This window comes from Nicotiana tabacum, chromosome 17, assembly GCF_000715075.1.
Source record: "Nicotiana tabacum cultivar K326 chromosome 17, ASM71507v2, whole genome shotgun sequence".
NCBI classification, from domain to species: Eukaryota; Viridiplantae; Streptophyta; class Magnoliopsida; order Solanales; family Solanaceae; genus Nicotiana; species Nicotiana tabacum.
Genome location: NC_134096.1, coordinates 49,004,945 through 49,025,110, shown reverse-complemented (window position 1 = coordinate 49,025,110; position 20,166 = coordinate 49,004,945). Strand labels below are relative to the sequence as shown.

The 20,166-nt window shown below is 38.4% G+C and overlaps 1 protein-coding gene across 1 annotated transcript; it reads left to right on the top strand.

Annotated features, from left to right (window-relative positions):
* The first annotated feature begins 18,065 nt into the window (after positions 1 to 18,065).
* On the top strand, positions 18,066 to 19,952 carry LOC142171539 (protein FD-like). The gene is made up of 3 exons (XM_075234263.1): positions 18,066 to 18,704; positions 19,373 to 19,449; positions 19,610 to 19,952. Exons 1-3 carry the CDS (start codon positions 18,164 to 18,166, stop codon positions 19,679 to 19,681), a joined length of 690 nt encoding a protein of 229 aa, XP_075090364.1. The 5' UTR covers positions 18,066 to 18,163; the 3' UTR covers positions 19,682 to 19,952.
* The last annotated feature ends 214 nt before the right edge of the window (positions 19,953 to 20,166 follow it).

Here is a 20,166-nt window from a genome sequence, read left to right as displayed (position 1 = left end):
GACACTACTTTGGTTGTCGTTTTATGTATGTAGTGACTAGGGTGTGTGGGCTATTTTGTGGTATATTGTGATGGAGATAAGGTTGGAAAATGATGCTTATATGTTGTTATTATTGTGTTCTTGTTGTTGTTGGTAAATGGTATTGGAGGAGGGCCTAGTTACAGGGGAGATGCTACCCAAATTTACGTAAACGAGCAATTAGTTTAAGTTGCGGACTTAGCCTTTACTCAGCACTTATTTTAAATCTCCTTATGCTGTAGTAGATTGAGTTGAGTTGTTTGAAGAATTTCTTGGAAGGTATTAAGGACTCAACGGAGTTAAGGTATGTTAAGGCTATCCATTCTTTTTTTTTTTGGCATGATCCATATGAAACAAATGAAACGTACAAACACTGAACTTTCATAAATGACTCTATTCGTAGAAGTATTAATGGTGTCTATGTTCTTGATTCCCCATGTGTCCTATTATTATATCTTCTCTTCATGGGTCTCAAAAAAATACATAAGTTGCTAAAGTTTATCTGAAGGCATATTGATCCTATGACATTCCATGAGATTTTATTGACTTACTTCATTATGCATTACATTCATGTATACATGTACATTGACCCATGACTAGATGGTGTTATATACATGTATATTATATGTATATGGGATATGGGGAAATGTTATGGCATTATATACGCACCACCACCTGATCAGCTGGTATACGTTGATGATTTCGCCCACAGTGGCTGAGATGATATGATGTTATACCTATGCATGGTATGGCATTTATACACACATGCATGACATTATAAATTTTTCATGATTCATAGAGCTATTCAGAATTGCAGGTTGAGTTCTTTACTCCATGTTTCTTTCATGTCTTTTATATACTACTATCATGCCTTACATACTCGGTATTTTATTTGTACTGACGTTCCTTTTTTTCTGGGGACGCTGCGTTTCATGCCCGCAGATCCCGATAGACAGGTTGTGAATTCTTCTAGTAGGCTATCAGCTACGCATAAGGTGTTTGTGCACTTCACTTGCTCCGGAGTTGCCTATTTGGTCAGTATGATTTGAATATGTATTGACTGGTGTGGCGGAGCCCTCTCCCGACCTTTATGATATTTATGTACTCTTAGAAGCTTGTAGACATATGTCATATATACAGATACTGGTATGGCCTTGTCGGCCTATGTTTTGAGTATATTAAGGATCATGTCGGCCTTATAGGCCAGTACGTCATATGTATAAGTCGGTATATCAAGTTGGGTCACCCTATATTGAGTATTTCTTCATATCTTATTCTACTTATCTCACGACAGCCTCTCCAGTTCGTTTACCTATGATAATATGATACGAAAGATACGTTACATTGGTACTCGGTTGAGTAAGGTATCGGGTGCCCGTCGCGGCCCATCGGTTTGGGTCGTGACACGTAGTTAACCTTGACTTGATGGAATAGAACCCTTGAATTATTTGTTACGTTAATTTCATGTGTAACGATGTATAGGCGAGGTGACGAGTGCCTATACGTCGTCAAATATATTGTTTGCATATTTATCTGAAAATCATAAATTATTTTAAATTATGAGTTAATTATTGTATTAATTATTTCTCTCATATTCCTTGCCCAATATTATGTCTTGAATTTATGCTATAATTGTTGCATGCTTATTTGACTTATGTGTCATAATTGCTACTTGAAATTTAGCATATTAAATATTAAATTGCCAATTTCTCCCTGATTTCTACAATTAATTGCTACCTGTCATTACTTGTCTCCTAAATAAATCATAATTATTGTATGCTTTGTTGCCACATATTTACGTATTAATTGTTGAATTTATTGAAGTAGGTTTACATGGGTGTTGTTAAATTATATTGTTGGAGCGGGTTGCACGCTGCAACATAAATTATTGGAAAGAATATATTATTGGAGCGGGTTGTACGACGCAACAGATTATATTTAAGTTTATATTATTGGAGCGGGTTGCACGCCGAAACGAAATTTAATTGACAAATTATATTGTTGGATCGGGTTGTACGCCACAACGGAAATTAATTGAAGGATTATGATTGCTGAATTGATTCAGTTATTGATATGATTTAACTGTCTTACCTCTATTCCCGTTATTATTATTATTATTATTATTATTATTATTATTATTATTATTATTATTATTATTATTATTATTATTATTATTGCGTACATGTTAATGTAAGCAACCTGCCTTAGCCTCGTCACTACTTCGTCGAGGTTAGGTTTGGCACTTACAGAGTAAATGGTGTCGGTTGTACTCATACTACACTCTGCACTTCTTGTGCAGATACTGGAGTTCGTCCCAGCGGTATACTGTAGATTTGCTCAGATTCAGTTATCAGAAGAGACTTGAGGTATAACTGCACGACGTTCGCAGCTCTGAAATCCCCTACTTTATCTTAACTGTGTGCTTTTTTTCAAACAACTTTATTTTATTTAGACCATTGTTTGTATTATTGTAGAAGCTCGTACACTTGTGACTCCAGTTCTGGGATGGTATTTAGACATCGATACCATTTTGGTTTGTTCATTTAAATTCAAATATTATTGTTGTTGTTGATTTCTTTACTATTTAATTAAAACAAATTATTAAAAATAATTAAAATTATTCTAACGTTGGTTTGCCTAGCAAGTGAAATGTTAGATGCCATCACGATACTGAAGGTGGAAATTTCGGATCGTGACATGTGCAATGCTTTAATATATCAAACCAAACAATAGATAAAAAATATGTCAGCATAACTAATATAAACATAACTAATACCAGCATCACTAATACACCATATTCAGCATTATTCTTATACACTCTACCATACTACCCGTAAGTGTGACAGGAAAAATCGAACGTCCATAGCCAAAGCATCACGTACTTGGGGCGCGTATTTCATCGTACAATTCCGACTTGACAATTCACAAAAAACAAACATTGCCACTGTTTGAGACAACTTGCCATAAGTCTTGTAAAGATTTGTGTATCTACTATAGTACGTAGTACTAAAAAAGAAAACAACAAGCAGGGAAAAAACATAGTCCAATTTATTTTTTCCTCAATAATTTTCACTCTCAAGAAATCCACTATGTCTTCTTCTTCTTCTTCTTCTTCTTCTTCTTCTTCTCGTACACCTACTAGCAATAATCATAAGACTTAATAATAAAATCATGGAAGAAGTTTGGAAAGACATAAATCTTTCTTCTCTAAATGACCACACTACTTCTTATGGAACCAAAATCAAAATGTAGTTCTTTTGGACTCAAAGAATTAAAATACGTGAAAAAAAATATTTTAGTGACAATTTTATATATAACGCTCTTTTAAAGAGCGATATACCTTAACGACTGTTTGCTTAGTTAAGTATAGCTCCCTTTTAAAATGTGCTATATATATAAAGTCTTTTTGAAAGGCGCTATATATATATATATATATTATGTGGGCCAACCAATAATTCTTTTGGGTTTAACTGACATAACGATAATTCAACTGGGTATAGCGCCCTTATTTAAAGCGCTATACCTAAAAACATTATACTCCCAGATTGGTTTTTGCCTTATTTAAAAAGGTTAAGGATTTTTTAAAAATCTATTCATAAATATTCTCAAGTCTTCTGAAATATTTCTTCGTTAAGTTATTTTACATTTTGTCATAATGTTTGAAGAGCGAAGAATAAGGGTTTCATTATATTAGGAGGGAGGATGAGTGTCACGACCCGATTTCTCGTTTGTATGACGTCGTGACGATACCTAGTCTCTATGACTAGGTAAGCCCAACATTTGCAGAATAATAAAATAAAAACATGAATTAAACAACTAACTGTTCAAAATACATAGTAATCCCAAAATCCGGAAAATCATAAGTCACAAGCTACCGAAGGAAATTAGTATCTTTATACACCATAGTCTAATAACAGAAGTAAGGAATGGTAATGACATAGGAGGGAAAAAAGGGGGACTCCGAGGTTTGCGGATGCAACATATATACCCTGAAATCTCCGTACAGCAGCAAGTACTCTCAGCTAGTAGCGGGGCTGATAAGAAGTACCTGGATCTGCACAAAAAATATGTGCAAAGCCTAACCTCGGTAGAGTAGTGACGAGGTCAGGTCCGGGCCCTACTGGAATATGATAATAAAGCAAGGCAAAAATGAAATATCGCAGTAAAATAAAGACTGAAATTTAACAAGAAAGAATTTATAGAAGGTAACAGCTCAATACACAGAAATACAACAGGGGATCTCCCGAGATACCGTCTCGTAGTCCCAAACGTAAATGTGCAGGGGGATCTCCCGGAATACCATTCCGTAGTCCCAAAGTAAATGTGCAGGGGGATCTCCCGGAATACCGTTCCGTAGTCCTAAAGTAAATATGCAAGACATGGGGGGATCTCCCGGAATACTGTTTTGTAGTCCCAAAGTAAATATGCAGTACAGGGGGATCTCCCGAAATACCGTTCTGTAGTCCCAAAGTAAATATGCAAGCGCAAACAATAGAAATACAACTACATCACAAAATCTTACGATTTAGACTAAGTATCAGTGAAGGAAGAAGCAGGAAATTCACTAAGTATGCTGCACTGAGTTCACATAAGCAATCAAGTCACGTAGACATGCTGTATTAGACTAAACAGGATAGCTACACATATTGGAATAACTCAATTAAGAATAAAAATAGATTAATACTCATTAAAATGGTATAACTCAAAATAAAAGGAAAACATGTTGCTGCTCAGTAAGAAAATCGGGTTTTTCCACAACTAGCCCGTGTACGTACTCGTCACCTCACGTACACGGCGCTCACATATCACAATAGTTCCAAATCTTAAGGAAATTTCCCCCACACAAAGTTAGGCAAGCCACTTACCTCGAATCAAGCTCAATCAATCGGTCACAATGCCTTTCCCACGAATATACGGCTCCGAATGGCGCTAATCTAGCCAAAAGTAATTATATATCATAAATACAACAATAATAGACTCATTTAATTAATAAAATCAACACTTTAACAAAAATTTCGAAATTAACTCAAAACAATCGCCCGTGGGGCCCACGTCTCGGAATCGGGTAAAAGTTACAAAATACGAACACCCATTTGCTCACGAGTCTAATCATATAAAATTTACTCAAATCCGACCACAAATCCCCTTTCAAAACTCGAAATCTTTATTGAAGAACTTCCAAATTTCTCCCAATTTCAACCCCAAAATCCGAAATTAAATGATGAAATCAACCATAGATTAGTGGAATATAACCACAAAGGAGTTAGGAATCATTACCCAAAAACTTCCTCCGAAAATCTCTCCAAATTTCGCCTTCTACCGAGCTCTCAATCAAATTTTGAGTTATGAACCAAAAACCCTCGATTTTGAGCTTTAATTCTGCCGAGATATTTTTCCTTAATCGCGATATCGCGGAAACACCCTCGCGATCGCAAAGAACAACTTCGCTACCCCATTATTTTACTCTACACGAACGCGTAGCTCTCCACGCGAACGCGATGAAATAGCTCCCCAGACTTACATGATCGCCACTGACCTCACGCGATCGCGAAGAACTACACCCAATTCCACTGTTGCCTTATTTCTTCTTTGTGAACGCGACCTAGCCCACGCGTTCACGATGCATAACCTGATGAACCTACGCGACCGCGTCCCATTTTTGGAGAACGCGAAGAGAAAACCCAACTGGTCTCTCTATTACTCTACGTGATCACGAGCCTTCTCATGCGATCGCGTTGAAGAAAACCAGCTGCAGAACACTAGCAAAAAATGCCAACTCCTTAAGTCCAAAATGACCCATTGAGCATCCGAGATACGCCCGAGGCCCCCGGGACCCAAACCAAGCATACTGACCAATCTTAAAACACCATACGAACTTAGTCGAGTCCTCAAATTACATCAAACAACGCTAAAAATCGCGAATCACCCTCCAATTCAAAACTTAAGAACTTGAAACTTCATCATTCTACAACCGATGCCGAAACCAACCCAATCACATCTGATTGATCCCAAATTTTGTACACAAGTCATATTCAACACTACGGACCTACTTCAACTTTCAAAATCGGATTTTGACCCCGATAACAAAATTTTTACTACCGGTCCAAAACTCCAAAAATTTGACTTTCGCCAATTCAAGCCTAAATAAGTTACAGACCTCCAAAACACAATCCAGACACGCCCCTAAGTCCAAAATCACCTAACGAAACTAACGGAACAGACGAAACTCCATTTCAGAGTCATCTTCACATAGTTCTGACTATGATTAAAATTCTAAGACTTAAGCTCCCGTTTTAGGGACTAAGTGTCCCAAAACACTCTAAAAACCAAAACGAAGCCTCCCGACAAGTCACATAAGCAGAAAAAGGTACAGGGAAAATAGTAAAGAGGGGATCGGGGCTATTACTCTCAAAACGACCGGACGGGTTGTTACAGTGAGATTGTGGTGGCGAATAACTCAGTAACCTATAGTTTGTCTCCACAGTGTCATATTAAGTTTCCACTTACAATGGAGTATGATACATTGGTATCGTTGTTATGTAAAAAATGAGTGTGAGCAAACGTTCGGTGAACCTTAAAGTAACCGGAAGATATCTGTATTCTATCACTCCACAAAGGGTTGCTTGTTATGCTGAGTTTAACATCGAGGATGATGAAACTTTGAGAGATTTTTGAGGACTCCGGATGAATACTGGGAATTTCTTGTGATAAAAATGTTGGAAATGTACATCAAGGTTGAAGACGTTTGCAATAATGAGTTTGCGCAAAGAAGGGATATCCCTCATTCACCGGGTGGTTATTTTGGAGCAGTTTTAGCCGAACAGGTTCCGACTGAAAGAGTTTGGCCTGATCTAAACTTATCTCCACGGGCGAATGAGGAGCGAGGAGATAATTTCTCTCCTAATTTACATAATCCACAAGACGAGTGCTAAACTTCAATTTTCCTTTGTGTTACGATGTTTATTTTTGTTGTATTGAATTTTTATTAACACTCATATATTTCATAGGGGGTACCGGCCAAATATGAATTTTACAAGTTATGAACCGATGCCCAATTGGAATATGCCTAGTTCTGGTGTGTTGTATCATAGCGGTCCATCCGAGAGTCATCACCAACAGGATAATATCCATCATGGGATGTCAACACATTACGATTTGTAAGTGAAGTGATATAGCAATATGTAAAGTTTGGATGAATTTGAGTAACTCATTATTTTGTTGGTTGTGCAGTGAAAACGAGCAACTTGAAGGTCCTGTCCTTACTCAATTTCCTAAAGACGTCATATTTAATCAGGATCTGGCAGATGCATAAAGTCAGAAAGAGAATAGTGATTATGACAATTATGCCGATGAGTCTGGAGATGACACACCATTCCTTGATGAGGGTGATGAGGAGGAGGAAGAGAATGATGAGCCTGATTTGATGAGGGAGCATGTTCCACCCCCGTTAGACCAAGAGTGTACGAGTTTCACGTATCGTTTCATTCCAGGGAGATTCCCTACCTTGATCATTTTCCAAGTATGCCGGATTTAGATGCCCTCACAAGGGATATTGACAAAATTCGGACAGCAATGTGGGATGAATCTAGAGCAACGGTGTTGTCAAAGGGCATGCTTTTTCCCGATAAAAGGGCGCCTATCTAGGGTGGTGCTAATGTACGGCGTAAAAGAGTGTCGTGAGATCACGGTACGCGAGTCATATCCAGATGTATATAAGGTAGTTTGTCGTAGATGGTTTACGAGTTGTAATTGGATGCTGCGCGCGAGGAAGAAGAAAACAAATATGTGGGTTGTGGGTAAATACATTGGCACCCACAATTGTGAATTAGATACATTCAGTGGGAATCATTTTAACTTGAATGTTGACTTGATTTCTCTTGTCTTGATTCCACACATTGAAGCATCCATAAGGTACAGGATCAAATAGTGTATAACATCTGTCCACCAGGAATATGGGTGCACCATTACCAAAAGAAAGGCATTTCTCGGGCGCACACGTGCAATTGAAATTGTTTATGGTAACTGGGATAAGTCCTTTGCATCTCTACCCACGTACATGGCCGCGTTGCAACACTTTAAACCCGGGACTGTTGTTGAATGGAATCTTGAGCGGAGTCCAGGATTACCAGAACATATATTCAAATATGTGTTCTGGGCATTTGAACCAGCAATTGATGGTTTTCTGCCTTGCCGGCTGGTAATATCCATAGACGACACTCATGTTTATGGAAAGTATGATATTAAGTAGTTGATCACCATTGAAGTAGATGCTAATGGAAGTATATTTCCCTTAGATTTTGCTATTTGTGCCAATGAAAGACAAGAGACGTGGACACTATTTTTGAACCACTTGAAAGAGCACGTTATCAAACAACGTTCATGTATTTGTCTAATATTTGATCGACATGGTGGTATTTTAAGTTCTGTACAGAAATTTTGTGCATGGTAAGAACCGTATGCCCACCACCGTTACTATATGAGGTACTTGAAGGCCAATTTCCAAAAGGCATATCCTAAGAAGGATTTGCATGATTTAATGTGGATGGTTGCAATAGATCACCAAGAGTGTAAATTCAGGAGGCGCATGGAATCTATCAGGCAGGAAGACGAGAGAGCCTATCGTTGGTTGATGTGACATGAGCTTGACAAATAGACTTTGCATGCGGATGGTGTCATAATATGGGTAATTCGGACTACAAATGTGTCCGAGTCTTTCAATGGGTTATTAAAATCTGCACGTGGATTGCATGTCACTTCCATGGTGCGGATGTTATTCAAGCAGATGGCGGAGAAGTTTGTTGAATTTATGCCAATACCAATAAAACAATTTGAGAAATACAGGCGGCGAGTACATTGGCATTCATATTTAAAGTATTACAACGAGCGAAATATTTTTGAAGTTCGCACCGCTATCCATCAAAATCGGGGAATAATACACACACCGTAAATGAAGCCAGAAGGTTATGCTCTTGTGGGAAATGGTCCATATACCACATGCTGAGCTCACATGCCATCAAGTGCTTTCAACATACAGGTTTAGGGGCAACCAACTACGTTGATAAAGAATATAGTAATGCTGCATACTTAAACACCTATAGTGGAAAGTTGCAGCCAGTGGGTGCTGAGCATTATTGGCCGTCGGAACCATTTAAAATGGTTTGTAACAAGGAGTATGTATGTCAACGACAAATGCAAAAAACAAACGCGTATAAGGAACCAAATGGATGTTAGTGATACCATTTATGCGCGTAAATGTGGCATATGCTCGCAAACAAGACACGACCATCGTAAATGTCCTTCAGGTAGTTTGGGTGGCGGTGAAAGTTCATCTAATGTGCCCAATTATCAAGGATACACGTAGTATTTTATTTTCGTAATTTGTTGTAATAAGTGTATGTACTTGTTTATCTTGCAGAATGTTTGAAATAAAATTATGTTGCCATTGCTGTTAAGTCTTATTAATATTTAGCATTAATACTTCAGTACAACAATCTAACATAAACCCAATTAAAAAAAAATATTGTCATTCACCATTATCGTCGTTGTCTCGCACAATTTAAATGCTACTGTCTTCATCTTCATCTTCTTCGGCAACAACGTGTATGCACCCATTGGGACCGAGGGCATCGTAATCTAGGCCCCAATTCATACACATTTCTCGTATTTTATCGCTATCATCAATAAGACCACTTGCTTGATTTCTACAACAATATGGGACTCCAACGTCCAACGTCTGTTGTAGAAACTTAGGTAGTCCCTCCCACTCGACAATTGTTGGGAAAACAGGATAATCATTGTCTCTATGCAATTTATCATTTTCTAACAAATCCCAGTACTGATCCTCCATTCCTCTCAGGAAGTTAAGATCATCCATTGCATGATGAACAACTAGTGCCTTTTCCATCTCTAAAATCTCCTTAAAAATATCGAATCACTCTCGGTTCATCTTTATGTGTGTTTGTTTGGAAGGTTGTAGACAGTTCTTATGGCACAACAAGCCTATTGTAGTTTTTCGCCCCATATTCGGTTACCTTCAAGCTTTATAGAATGCGTGTCACCCTCAATAATGTGCCCTGCAACTTTGAGATCGGTGTGTATGTTGATAGGCTTATTTTCCAAGGGATGCAGAGCACCATACCACTTATCATCAACCAAGTTAGTGTAGCAACCTAGCATATCTTTTTCAAGGTATGGATCGATAGTGTTAAGACGTGTTCCATGGGGATCTATTGAACTACCTTCACCCCTTTGCCTCTTATTGAACCACTTGTTAAATGTTAGTGGCATTTTAAAAATAGATGTTCTAATTTTTATTCAAATGGTCTTTGAAATACGGATGACTTGGTTCATTTTAAGAAGATGTCTTATACCCGAAAGAACCATTATCATGCGAAGCATAGCGCGGTGAAATACCATATTATGTGTGTTGTCTTGTCGACCTGAAAAAGCTGCTCGCCTACAAAAGCTATCTTCTGGAAAAGCTGTATTGTACCCGAAAGAATCTTTAACACGCAAAGCATAGTGCGGTGAAATACTACGTTATGTGTGTTGTCTTATCGACCTAAAAAGTTGCTCGCATGTAAAAGCTGTCTTCTGGAAAATCTGTATTGTACCCGAAAGAATCTTTAACACGCGACACATAGCGCGGTGAAATACTACGTTATTAGTTGTACTGAATTTAAATTATGTTAAGTTGTTATATTTGTGTTTGTGTTGTAGTATTAAAATAACGAAGAACCGGAGAAATAAAAAGATAATGCTCATATAATATAAACAATAAAAAATATTGCTATTATTTATTTGTAACGACCCGGCCGGTCATTTTGAATTTATTAGTCCCGATCCCCTATTTATTGTTTTCCTCGTATCTGTTTCTGCTTACGTGACTAGGCAGGAGGTCTTGTTTTTGGTTTCAGAGTGATTTGGGATACTTAGTCCCTAAAATAGAAGCATAAGTCTTAGGATTTTAACTGTATTCAGAAGTGTGTGAAGATGACTTTGTAATGGTGTTATGTCGGTTCCGTTAGCTATGTTAGATGATTTTGGACTTAGGAGCATGTTTGGACTATGAATTTGAGGTCTGTAGCTAATTTAGACTTGAAATGGAGAAAGTCAAATTTTGGAAAGTTTGACCGGGGAGTTGACTTTTTGATATCGGGGTCGGATTCCGATTCCGGAGGTTGGAATAAGTCCATAATGTTGAATGTGACTTGTGTGCAAAATTTGAGGTCAATCGGACATTGTTTGGTAGGTTTTGGTGTCGTTTATGGAATTTGAAAGCTTATAAGTTCTTTAAGCTTGAATCCGGGTGTAATTGGTGTTTTACCATTATTTTAAGTGATTCTAAGGCTCGACTAAGTTCGTATTGTGTTTGAGGATTGGTTGGTATGTTTGGTTGAGGTCTCGGGGACCTCATTTCGGATGCTTAACGGATCACCTTTTGGACTTTGGAAGATAGCAGATTTTCTGGTGTTTTGTTGCAGACATTTTCTTCATCGCGTTCGCAAGGGAGTTCTCGCGTTCGCGTAAGGTATCTGGGAAGGTCAGCTGAGTTACTCTTCACGTTCGTGATGTGGTTCCCGCATTCGCGAGGATGTGGAACCCCGAGGCTACGCATTCGTGATATGGTCCTCGTGTTCGCGACATAGGAATTCTGGTCAACATTTTTTTGTTCAACGCGAATGCGAGTCTTTGACCGCGTTCGCGAAGAAGGAATTAACTAGGCAGTTATAAATATTCAAAAACGAGTGGTTTGGCCATTTTTATCAAAACTTGAGTTTGGGAGCTCGGATTTGGACGGGATTTTGAGAGATTTTAAGAGACATCGATTGGGTAATGATTCTACACTTGATTTTGGTTGTATCCCACTAATCTATCATTAATTTCATCATTAAATTTCGAATTTGGGTTAAAAATTGGGGAAAATAAGAAGAAGTTCTTCAACTACGATTTTGGGTTTTGATTGGGATTTTGACATCGGATTTGGATAAATTTGGTATGGTTGGACTCGTGAATGAATGGGTTTTTGGGATTTGTAACTTTTGTCGGATTTCGAGACGTGGGCCCGGGGCCGGCTTGTGACCAATTTCGGATTTTGGCTTGTAATTTCATATTTTTCTTGTAGAATTGATTCCTTTAGCCTATATTAATTATCTCGTAATTCTTGTGGCTAGATTCGAGGCATTTGGAGACTGATTCGAGGGGCAAAGGTATTGCAAAGTAGAATTTCACGCGATTTGAGGTAGGTAACTGTCTTAAATCTGGTTTTGAGGGTATAAAACCCCGAGAATTGGTATGATGTGAGTGTTTGGAGGTGACGCACATGGTGAGTGACTGGCGTATGAGCGTGCACCATGAGGGATTGCGACTTGGTCTGTCTCGTGAGACTGTAAAGTCGAATGGCCATTGTTATTACTTGTCCTTCCTCGTCTTTGAGCAATTGACTGCCTTTCTTGTAAGAAACCATGCTTAGGCCATATGATATCACTGTTGGGACCCACAGTCATCGTATACTTGTTGAATTGAATGTTAATTGTTGTCTTGTACTCAGTCACAGTCTTACTTGTGTGTTATATCTCTGATCCCTCTCATTTCTTGTTGACACTTGTTGTATTCTCTGTTTGGGCTGATTAATATGATAATCTATGAGCCTGAGGGGCTGGAGAGGTTAGTGACTGAGATAGGGCCTGAGTGTCGAGCTGTAAGGCATATGGATTAGGTTGCACGCCACAACAAGCCTTCGGGCTATACATTATTGGATTGGGTTGCATGCTGCAACAAGATTAGATCGGATTGCACGCCACAACAATATTGGATCGGATTGCACGCCACAACAATATTGGATCGGGTTGTATGCTGCAACAAGATTAGATCGGGTTGCACGCCACAACAATGTAGCGCTTAGGCTGAAGGAGCCCCTCCGGAGTCTATATACCCCCAGTGAGCGCATGTACTTATTGAGAGTGTGTAATGAGGGCTGAGAGCCGAGAGTATGAGCTGTTGAGATGAGCTAAGTGACTGCTCCCTTGAGAGGCTGTACTTGCTTTTATTTGTTGATGCACTTATGTTGTTATCTGTTGTTGTTGTGAAATTTCTGGAAAATTCATATATGTGTTACTTGAGCTCGAACTGATTTGACTTATACCACCAGATTTGAAAGCATATTCACTCTTTGTTAAAAACTTTCGAAATGATCTGTATTATTATAGTTCGTCACTGTTTCTCAGTTCCTTATTTAATTTTGTTACTTGCTGAGTTGGTTGTACTCATGTTACACCCTGTACTTCATGTGCAGATCCAGGTGTGTACCGTTCTGACGGTCGCTGAGTTCGTGCACAGGCTGATTATCGGAGACTTACAAGGTAGCTGCCGGCGTTCGTAGTCCTTGTTTCTCCTTTCTTATTATCTTTTCTCTCTTGTATATATATTTGGCATAGACTGTAGTAGACTCTATTTCTATATTGGTTATTAGATGCTCATGAATTAGTGACACCCCGATGTCGGGGTATTTTCCCGCACTTAAGTTTTATTTGGGTTTTACCCCCGTATTTATGAGAAACTTTGGTTATTTTAAATGTCTTAATTCATTACTGTTAAATTCTGAAAGTGTTTTGGAAAGGTCGGCTTGCCTAGTATTGCGATAGGCGCCATCACGACGGGTTAGGTTTTGGGTCGTGACATTACTGAATGTCATATGTACATAAAATAAAAAATAAATTATTGTATCCCACATCCTGTATACTTTAAAGCAGTCGTTGGCCTGAGGCGCATCCCATCCAGCCCGGCTACACTATCAGGATCATCTTCATCACGTCGCCTCTTTATCGGAGGATGCGCTACAACATGATCGTTAGTAGGGCTGGCAGGCTCGGTAGAAGGGGTCGTCGGTCCAGCAGTAACCTACAAAATATTAAGATATTTTAGTATATGAAATATATATTAGTAATGTACGTGTTAAGTCACATAAATTTAAATTGTTTTACCATAGTCTCATCAAGCTCCTGAATATAATCATCCGTTGCAGCCATGTCAGTATCGCACAAGGTAGCCTCCGTGATGGGCAAGGATGAAGCCTTAAAAATATTTAGATATTTATGACTAATCAATGAGATAAAAATAAATATAAATAATAGTAATACAAACAAACTTGTTCCTGTGAAAGATCCTCAGCATCCCTCGATGATGAACCATAGCTCAGTCGGCGCCCATTATCCACATTTCGTGTCGGACGATCATCAGCAACAGTCGATGGGTCAGGAAAATATTGATCCCAATCCTCTCGCATAATGGCCGTGCCCACGATCAATAATGGAGATGACGGGATCACCTGCGAAGTCCTTGGAGTAAACGGAAGGCTGAATGACGACATATCATTATGAGCATGGTCTGGCTTATGAAGGTTACCCAGCTGATCAACTCCAACATCCTCAATAGGTGCCTCAACCCCTTACTGTGGACCACCTCCTTGCCGGCCCCCATGACCTTGTGGGACACCCCTACCTCGTGGGATAACCCTACCTCTCTGGGCACGCCTGCTACATCGACCACGTTCCGGCTCCACTGGTAGCCCATGATGGTTTTACTCTGGCGCCATATACTAAGTCTCGTATCATAAGCGCTCATCATCTCCGGCTCGCCTCAATGTCCGGGAAGCCAGATCGGTAACTTGTAGGCCATACTCGTGCAAAGCGGCTTCTCCCTCGTCGGTATGCTGCTGCATCTGCAGTCCCAACTGGTGGAACAGATATAGGCCAATAGCATGCACAACATATACAATATAAATTATGGAACGCTAGGTTAATGTTATTAGTAAGTATACCAAATAACATACCAGTGCCTTGTGCCTCCCGGCGTATGGAACGTACCGACCGCCAGCGCGATAAACGGGATTCCCGATGAAAAGTCGGGTAACGCTGCGGTACCAGCCCATATACTCATGCTCACCATCCAACCGGTCAGGGGGGGGGGGTGGAATCAGGTCACGTCACTGGTCCCAAGTATCGATATGCGCCTCTAGCCATGCCACATATGTCTGGTCCACCCTGGAATGATCATTCCATTGGTATTGTGTCATATGCCTAGCGGGTAGTGGCGGTACAAGCTGCGGGCGACCAAACTAGCAAAGTACTCGCTCGGTGGCATGATGCTTGACATTATCTAGACACATCAACAGGACGAAAGAGCTCCATATAATTAGGCCGGTTGAGTAATAATAAGGCAAACCATCTATTAGCTCGTCGTTGTCTGGCCTCCAAATGACCTATTAAGTATAAACAGGAAACGTGAGTGTACACAACACATATAAAGCCAGGCCAAGTAAACTTAGGTATACATTTACCTGTGCGCCCTCCAGCAAATCCAATAAATCCCTACAATAGGGGAGATTATGTAGAGCCTCGTACTCTCGTCCATATACTCGCTTATCAACCCACCTCCTAGCTAAAGGGAGAAACGGAGGTGGTGCATCCGGAGCTAAGGGTGGTAGAGGTGGCTGCAATTGCAGGAACCGCTACCAGGCCCAAACCTAATATACAACGTGGACGTAAAATTTAAGGTATATTTTTACTAGGTATGTTATAATGAAGAGAGTATTCGACTATGTTTTCACCTGCAGCAGCGGCAAAAATCCTGCAACGTCTCGCTGGGTGCCCATGATCGCCCGGCACATCTGCCTGTACAAGTAATCGAGAACAGCAACACCCCAGCTGTAATGATGTAAATCATCTAGCCGCTCAAGATGATGAAGAAATCTCAAGCTGACTAGGTTCCCCGAAGTGTTCGGGAACAAAACCCCTCCAAACATAAGCAGCAGCAGCAACAACCTCGTGTACCAGTGAATATGAAGCTTCGATGTATCATCTGTGATGTCAACGTGCATCGCCTCCAAATGCTGCCGAACGGGTGTCAACTGCAGACTACTAGCCCCAATCAATGCAGTCTCATTCGGTGGCTAGAAATTGGTGAGCCGCTGCAGCATCTCCAGGCACTGCAAACCCGTTTACTCTCTGATGGAATTCGGCAAAGCAATAGTGTGTCCATCAACGGGCAGCCCATACAGGACCTCCACATCCTGAAGCGTGATAGTGGCCTCGCCAATGGGCAAATGGAATGTGTGCGTCTCCGGTCGCCACCGCTCTATCAGAGCCGTGATCAACGACCAATCCAGCTGCAGCCGGCCGATCTCCATAATCCTATAAAAATATGTATCCCGGAGGCGTCTGACTATACGAGAATGGAGATGGTGGGCCCTATGAAAGTCCCACATATCGTCTACTCTCTTGGCGTGGAACGTCTGGACCAGTAATTGTCCCTCCCATATGTGGGAAGACCTATGCTCGGCCTGTAGCAACATTAGCTCTAGCGAGGCAGGTCCGGGATGCAAAGGCGGAACCTCCATGTCGACTAGTGTAAATTGAACAATATTAATTATATTATTTTTCTTTTTCATTGCTTAAATATATTACAATACCTTCAATATTATAATTTTATATGTTATTGTTACTATATTGTTAATTAGATTGATACATGTTTAATATTATAATTTTATATTTTATATGTTACTTTAATATGTTATTTTTATTATTTTATATGTTTGTTTGTTACTCACCTATAATTAATTTTCATAATTATACAAGATTTAATTATTAAATATTCATATATTAGTTCCAGGCTCGATATTTGAGGCCCAGTAGCACCAAGATATCCTGAATTCTTGTGTTCATGATGAGAACATTTTCCCGATTTATCACTCAACAGGTCTGTTATTTTAAATGTTAGTGTATTACTGTATATGTTAGTTTTATTAGTTTATATGTTAGTTTTATTATTTTATATTTTTGTTTATGACTCACTTATTTTTAACTATAATAAAATTAAATAATTAATTTTCATAACTATACAGGATTTAATTATTAAATATTTATATAACAATACTTAGTTTGACAAATATTATTGTTTTCTCATATTATTTTCTTACGTTTGTTGACTAGAATTGGAGAAAGTTTGTGTTTGAACTATCAGCTTTGTTGACGTAGTTTTGGGTATAAGAGATACTTCAATGATTAATTTCAATAACTACAAGGATACTATGCTAAAGGACACTATATTTTACTACGCTAAAAGGGCATTACATTACAAATAGGAGCACTCCCTACATTAGACTACAAGATACCACTACAGGGAACTAAAGTAACAATTTATCTATTTTACTAGTCTTCAAACAAATAAATAATCTAAACCGGATAAAAATAACAAATAAATTTAATCACAAAACAATCACGAAAATACATATACCACAGTAAAAAGTAACTAATTAATATTTTTTTAACAACGAATAACAATTTCTCTATTTTACTATTTAGCGCACTAATACTATAGTCCGGATAAAAAATAACAAATTAGTCAAATCGCAAAACAATTATAAAATAACATAGAGCGCATTAAAAATAACTAATATGTATTTTTATACGAGTTTTAACAAAAACTAAGTCGGAATACCTCGATTTAAAGTTTTTGAAAAATTGAAGATTTGGTGATTTGGAGCCGAAACAAGCAACCCACTCCGAGATAACGCCTTACCTAGGACGTGAGACCGAGAATCTACACTTTTTGTGGGATCGATAGGCTCCACACGAGCATTTTTTGATTAAAAATGGGGGGACCCCTGTTGGATTTTTAATTTGGGAGGGGGGAGGATTCTGTTCGGCGGGGAAGGAGAAAGAGACGACTTTTATATATGTATAACGCCCTTTATGAAGACGCTATACTATAACGTCTTAATAAAAGGCGCTATACATTCCCGCTTTTTTGCGTTCTATATAGCGCCTTTTAAAAGGGCGCTATACTTAACTGGGCAAACGGCCGTTAAGGTATAGCGCCCTTTAAAATGGCGTTATATATAAAAATGTCAATAAGTTTATTTTTCACACATTTTGGTTCTTTGAGTCCAAAAGAATCACATTTTTGTTATTTGAGTAAAAAAGAATCACATTTTGGTTCCGGACTAGAAAATCTAAGGTTATAAGTCTTGTAAAGATTTGTGTATCTACTATAGTACGTAGTACTAGAAAAAGAAAACAACAAGCAGGGAAAAAACATAGTCCAATTTGTTTTTTTCTCAATAATTTTCACTCTCAGGAAATCCACTATGTCATCATCCACGTCTTCTTCTTCTTCATCTCGTACACCTACTAGCAATAATCACAGACTTAATAATAAAACCATGGAAGAAGTTTGGAAAGACATAAATCTTTCTTCTGTAAATGACCACACTACTTCTTCTTCTAGAGATCATATTCTTGATCCACAACAAAATACTAGTAATTCTACCAATTTTGGTGGCATGATTTTACAAGATTTCTTGGCTAGGCCATTTGCTAATAACCCTCAAACAGCAGCAAAAAACTATGTCTCCCCTGCTCCTCCTCCTCCTCCTGCTGTTACTGTGTTGACATTAAACTCTGGCGCTGGACTTCATGTCTTTGGTAACTTAAGGCAAACCTCAAGTTCTCAGCAGCAAAAAGCTACTATTTCGAGTAGGTCATTTGAGGCTTTGGCTTCACCAGTTGGAGGGAATGCTAATGGAAGAAAGAGGTGCGGTGAGTCTGATAACAATTCAACTGACCAGAAAAACAAGAGGATGATCAAGAACCGTGAGTCTGCTGCTCGATCAAGGGCTAGAAAGCAGGAAAGTGTAGCTTCTCCATAAAGATGTGTTCTTTATCTATTTTAAGTGCAGTTTTAACAGCAGTGTAATTAACTTGTTATGTTTCATCTAAAAACTTAAGTTGTGTGAAAAAACACACTTCGATTCTTTTATATAGGTTAAGCACGCGGATTTTGTTTTTTTTTATATTGGGTGATGATGAGATTCGATCTACCTTCGATACCATGTTAAATTGTGTGTGATTCATTTCATCTAAAAGTTTGTTTAAGTTGCGAGAAAAAGTATACTTTTATTTAATTAATTTTGTTTTCAACGGCAAAAAGTTCAATAATAAATGTCTGTTCTACATAATACAACATGGTAAGTAGAGGTCTGGTCCTGAGTCTGAGTTTGAGTTTGAATTTTATTACCTGTCTCGGGCTTCAGTTTTATCTCCAATCACACTCCAAGCCTATGAAAAAGAATCATTTATTTGATGAGCTCCATTTTTGAACTAAATACTAGTAGTAATTCTTACATATCTAGTAGCTAAAGAAAGTCCAAAAAATGTGTAAGAAAAGGACATTAATTATGTAAATGGGGATTATACAAACTGCAAGTAGGTAGAAGAAGTTAAAAGGATATTAATCTTTATTAATGAATTTTTCTTGTTCTGTTTTGGTCAGTGTTTTCCTGTGTATAACTTGCAGGCTTATACGAATGAATTGGAGCTAAAAGTTGCCCATTTGATGGAAGAAAATGCCAGGCTCAAGAAGCAGAAACAGCAGGTATTATTTTTTTTACTGCTATAATAAAAAATTTGTTATCCCTAGAAGACATCCTGATTTCCTTATTGAGCTAATCTTTTTTCTTTTATTACTAAATTAGTTCTTGAATTTGGAAACAAGTGTATGTATACAAAAGACTGATCATTTTCATTGTGGTCAGTTATGGTTAGCAGCAGCTGCTCAACTTCCAAAAAAGAACTCTCTCTATCGAACTTCAACAGCCCCATTTTGAGATATATCAGAGGATGTATGTGAAAAGTCTATTACTAGTAAATTTTACTATTACTACTACTACGTATTCTCTTTCTAGAGAGAGAAGAAGGAAAATAGATGGTGATTTTAGGGAAGGTAAAGGGCATGATCAAATGGAAGACAGTTTATGCCTTTTTTGGCAATGAAATCAACAGCCAAGGGATTTTTTTCTATATGAGTCTATGATTTTGCTTGTTAGTTTCTTTTGGAATCTTTCTATCCAAAAAGCCTAAAGAGGTTTGGCTGGTTTTCGTTCCTTGTTTTATTGTAAAGTGAGTGGTTGAAAGAAGATTAGACCTTTGTAGTGTTATAATAATAATAATAATAATAATAATAGCTGCAACAGAACATTTTAGTAGTAGCATTGTTTGTACAATGTACAGTAAGAATCTTTATTTTGGAGGACAGATTTTTCTTTTGTTGGCCATCACTTTATCTACAGTGACATCACAGTCACCAGTTTGT

Bases quoted from the DNA above. Each gene is read 5' to 3' on its own strand.
- LOC142171539 (XM_075234263.1), top strand. From the start codon at position 18,164: ATGTCATCATCCACGTCTTCTTCTTCTTCATCTCGTACACCTACTAGC. The intron at 18,705-19,372 runs AAAGTGTAGCTT...ATAACTTGCAGG, and splicing joins ATCAAGGGCTAGAAAGCAGG to CTTATACGAATGAATTGGAG. The intron at 19,450-19,609 runs GTATTATTTTTT...CATTGTGGTCAG, and splicing joins TCAAGAAGCAGAAACAGCAG to TTATGGTTAGCAGCAGCTGC.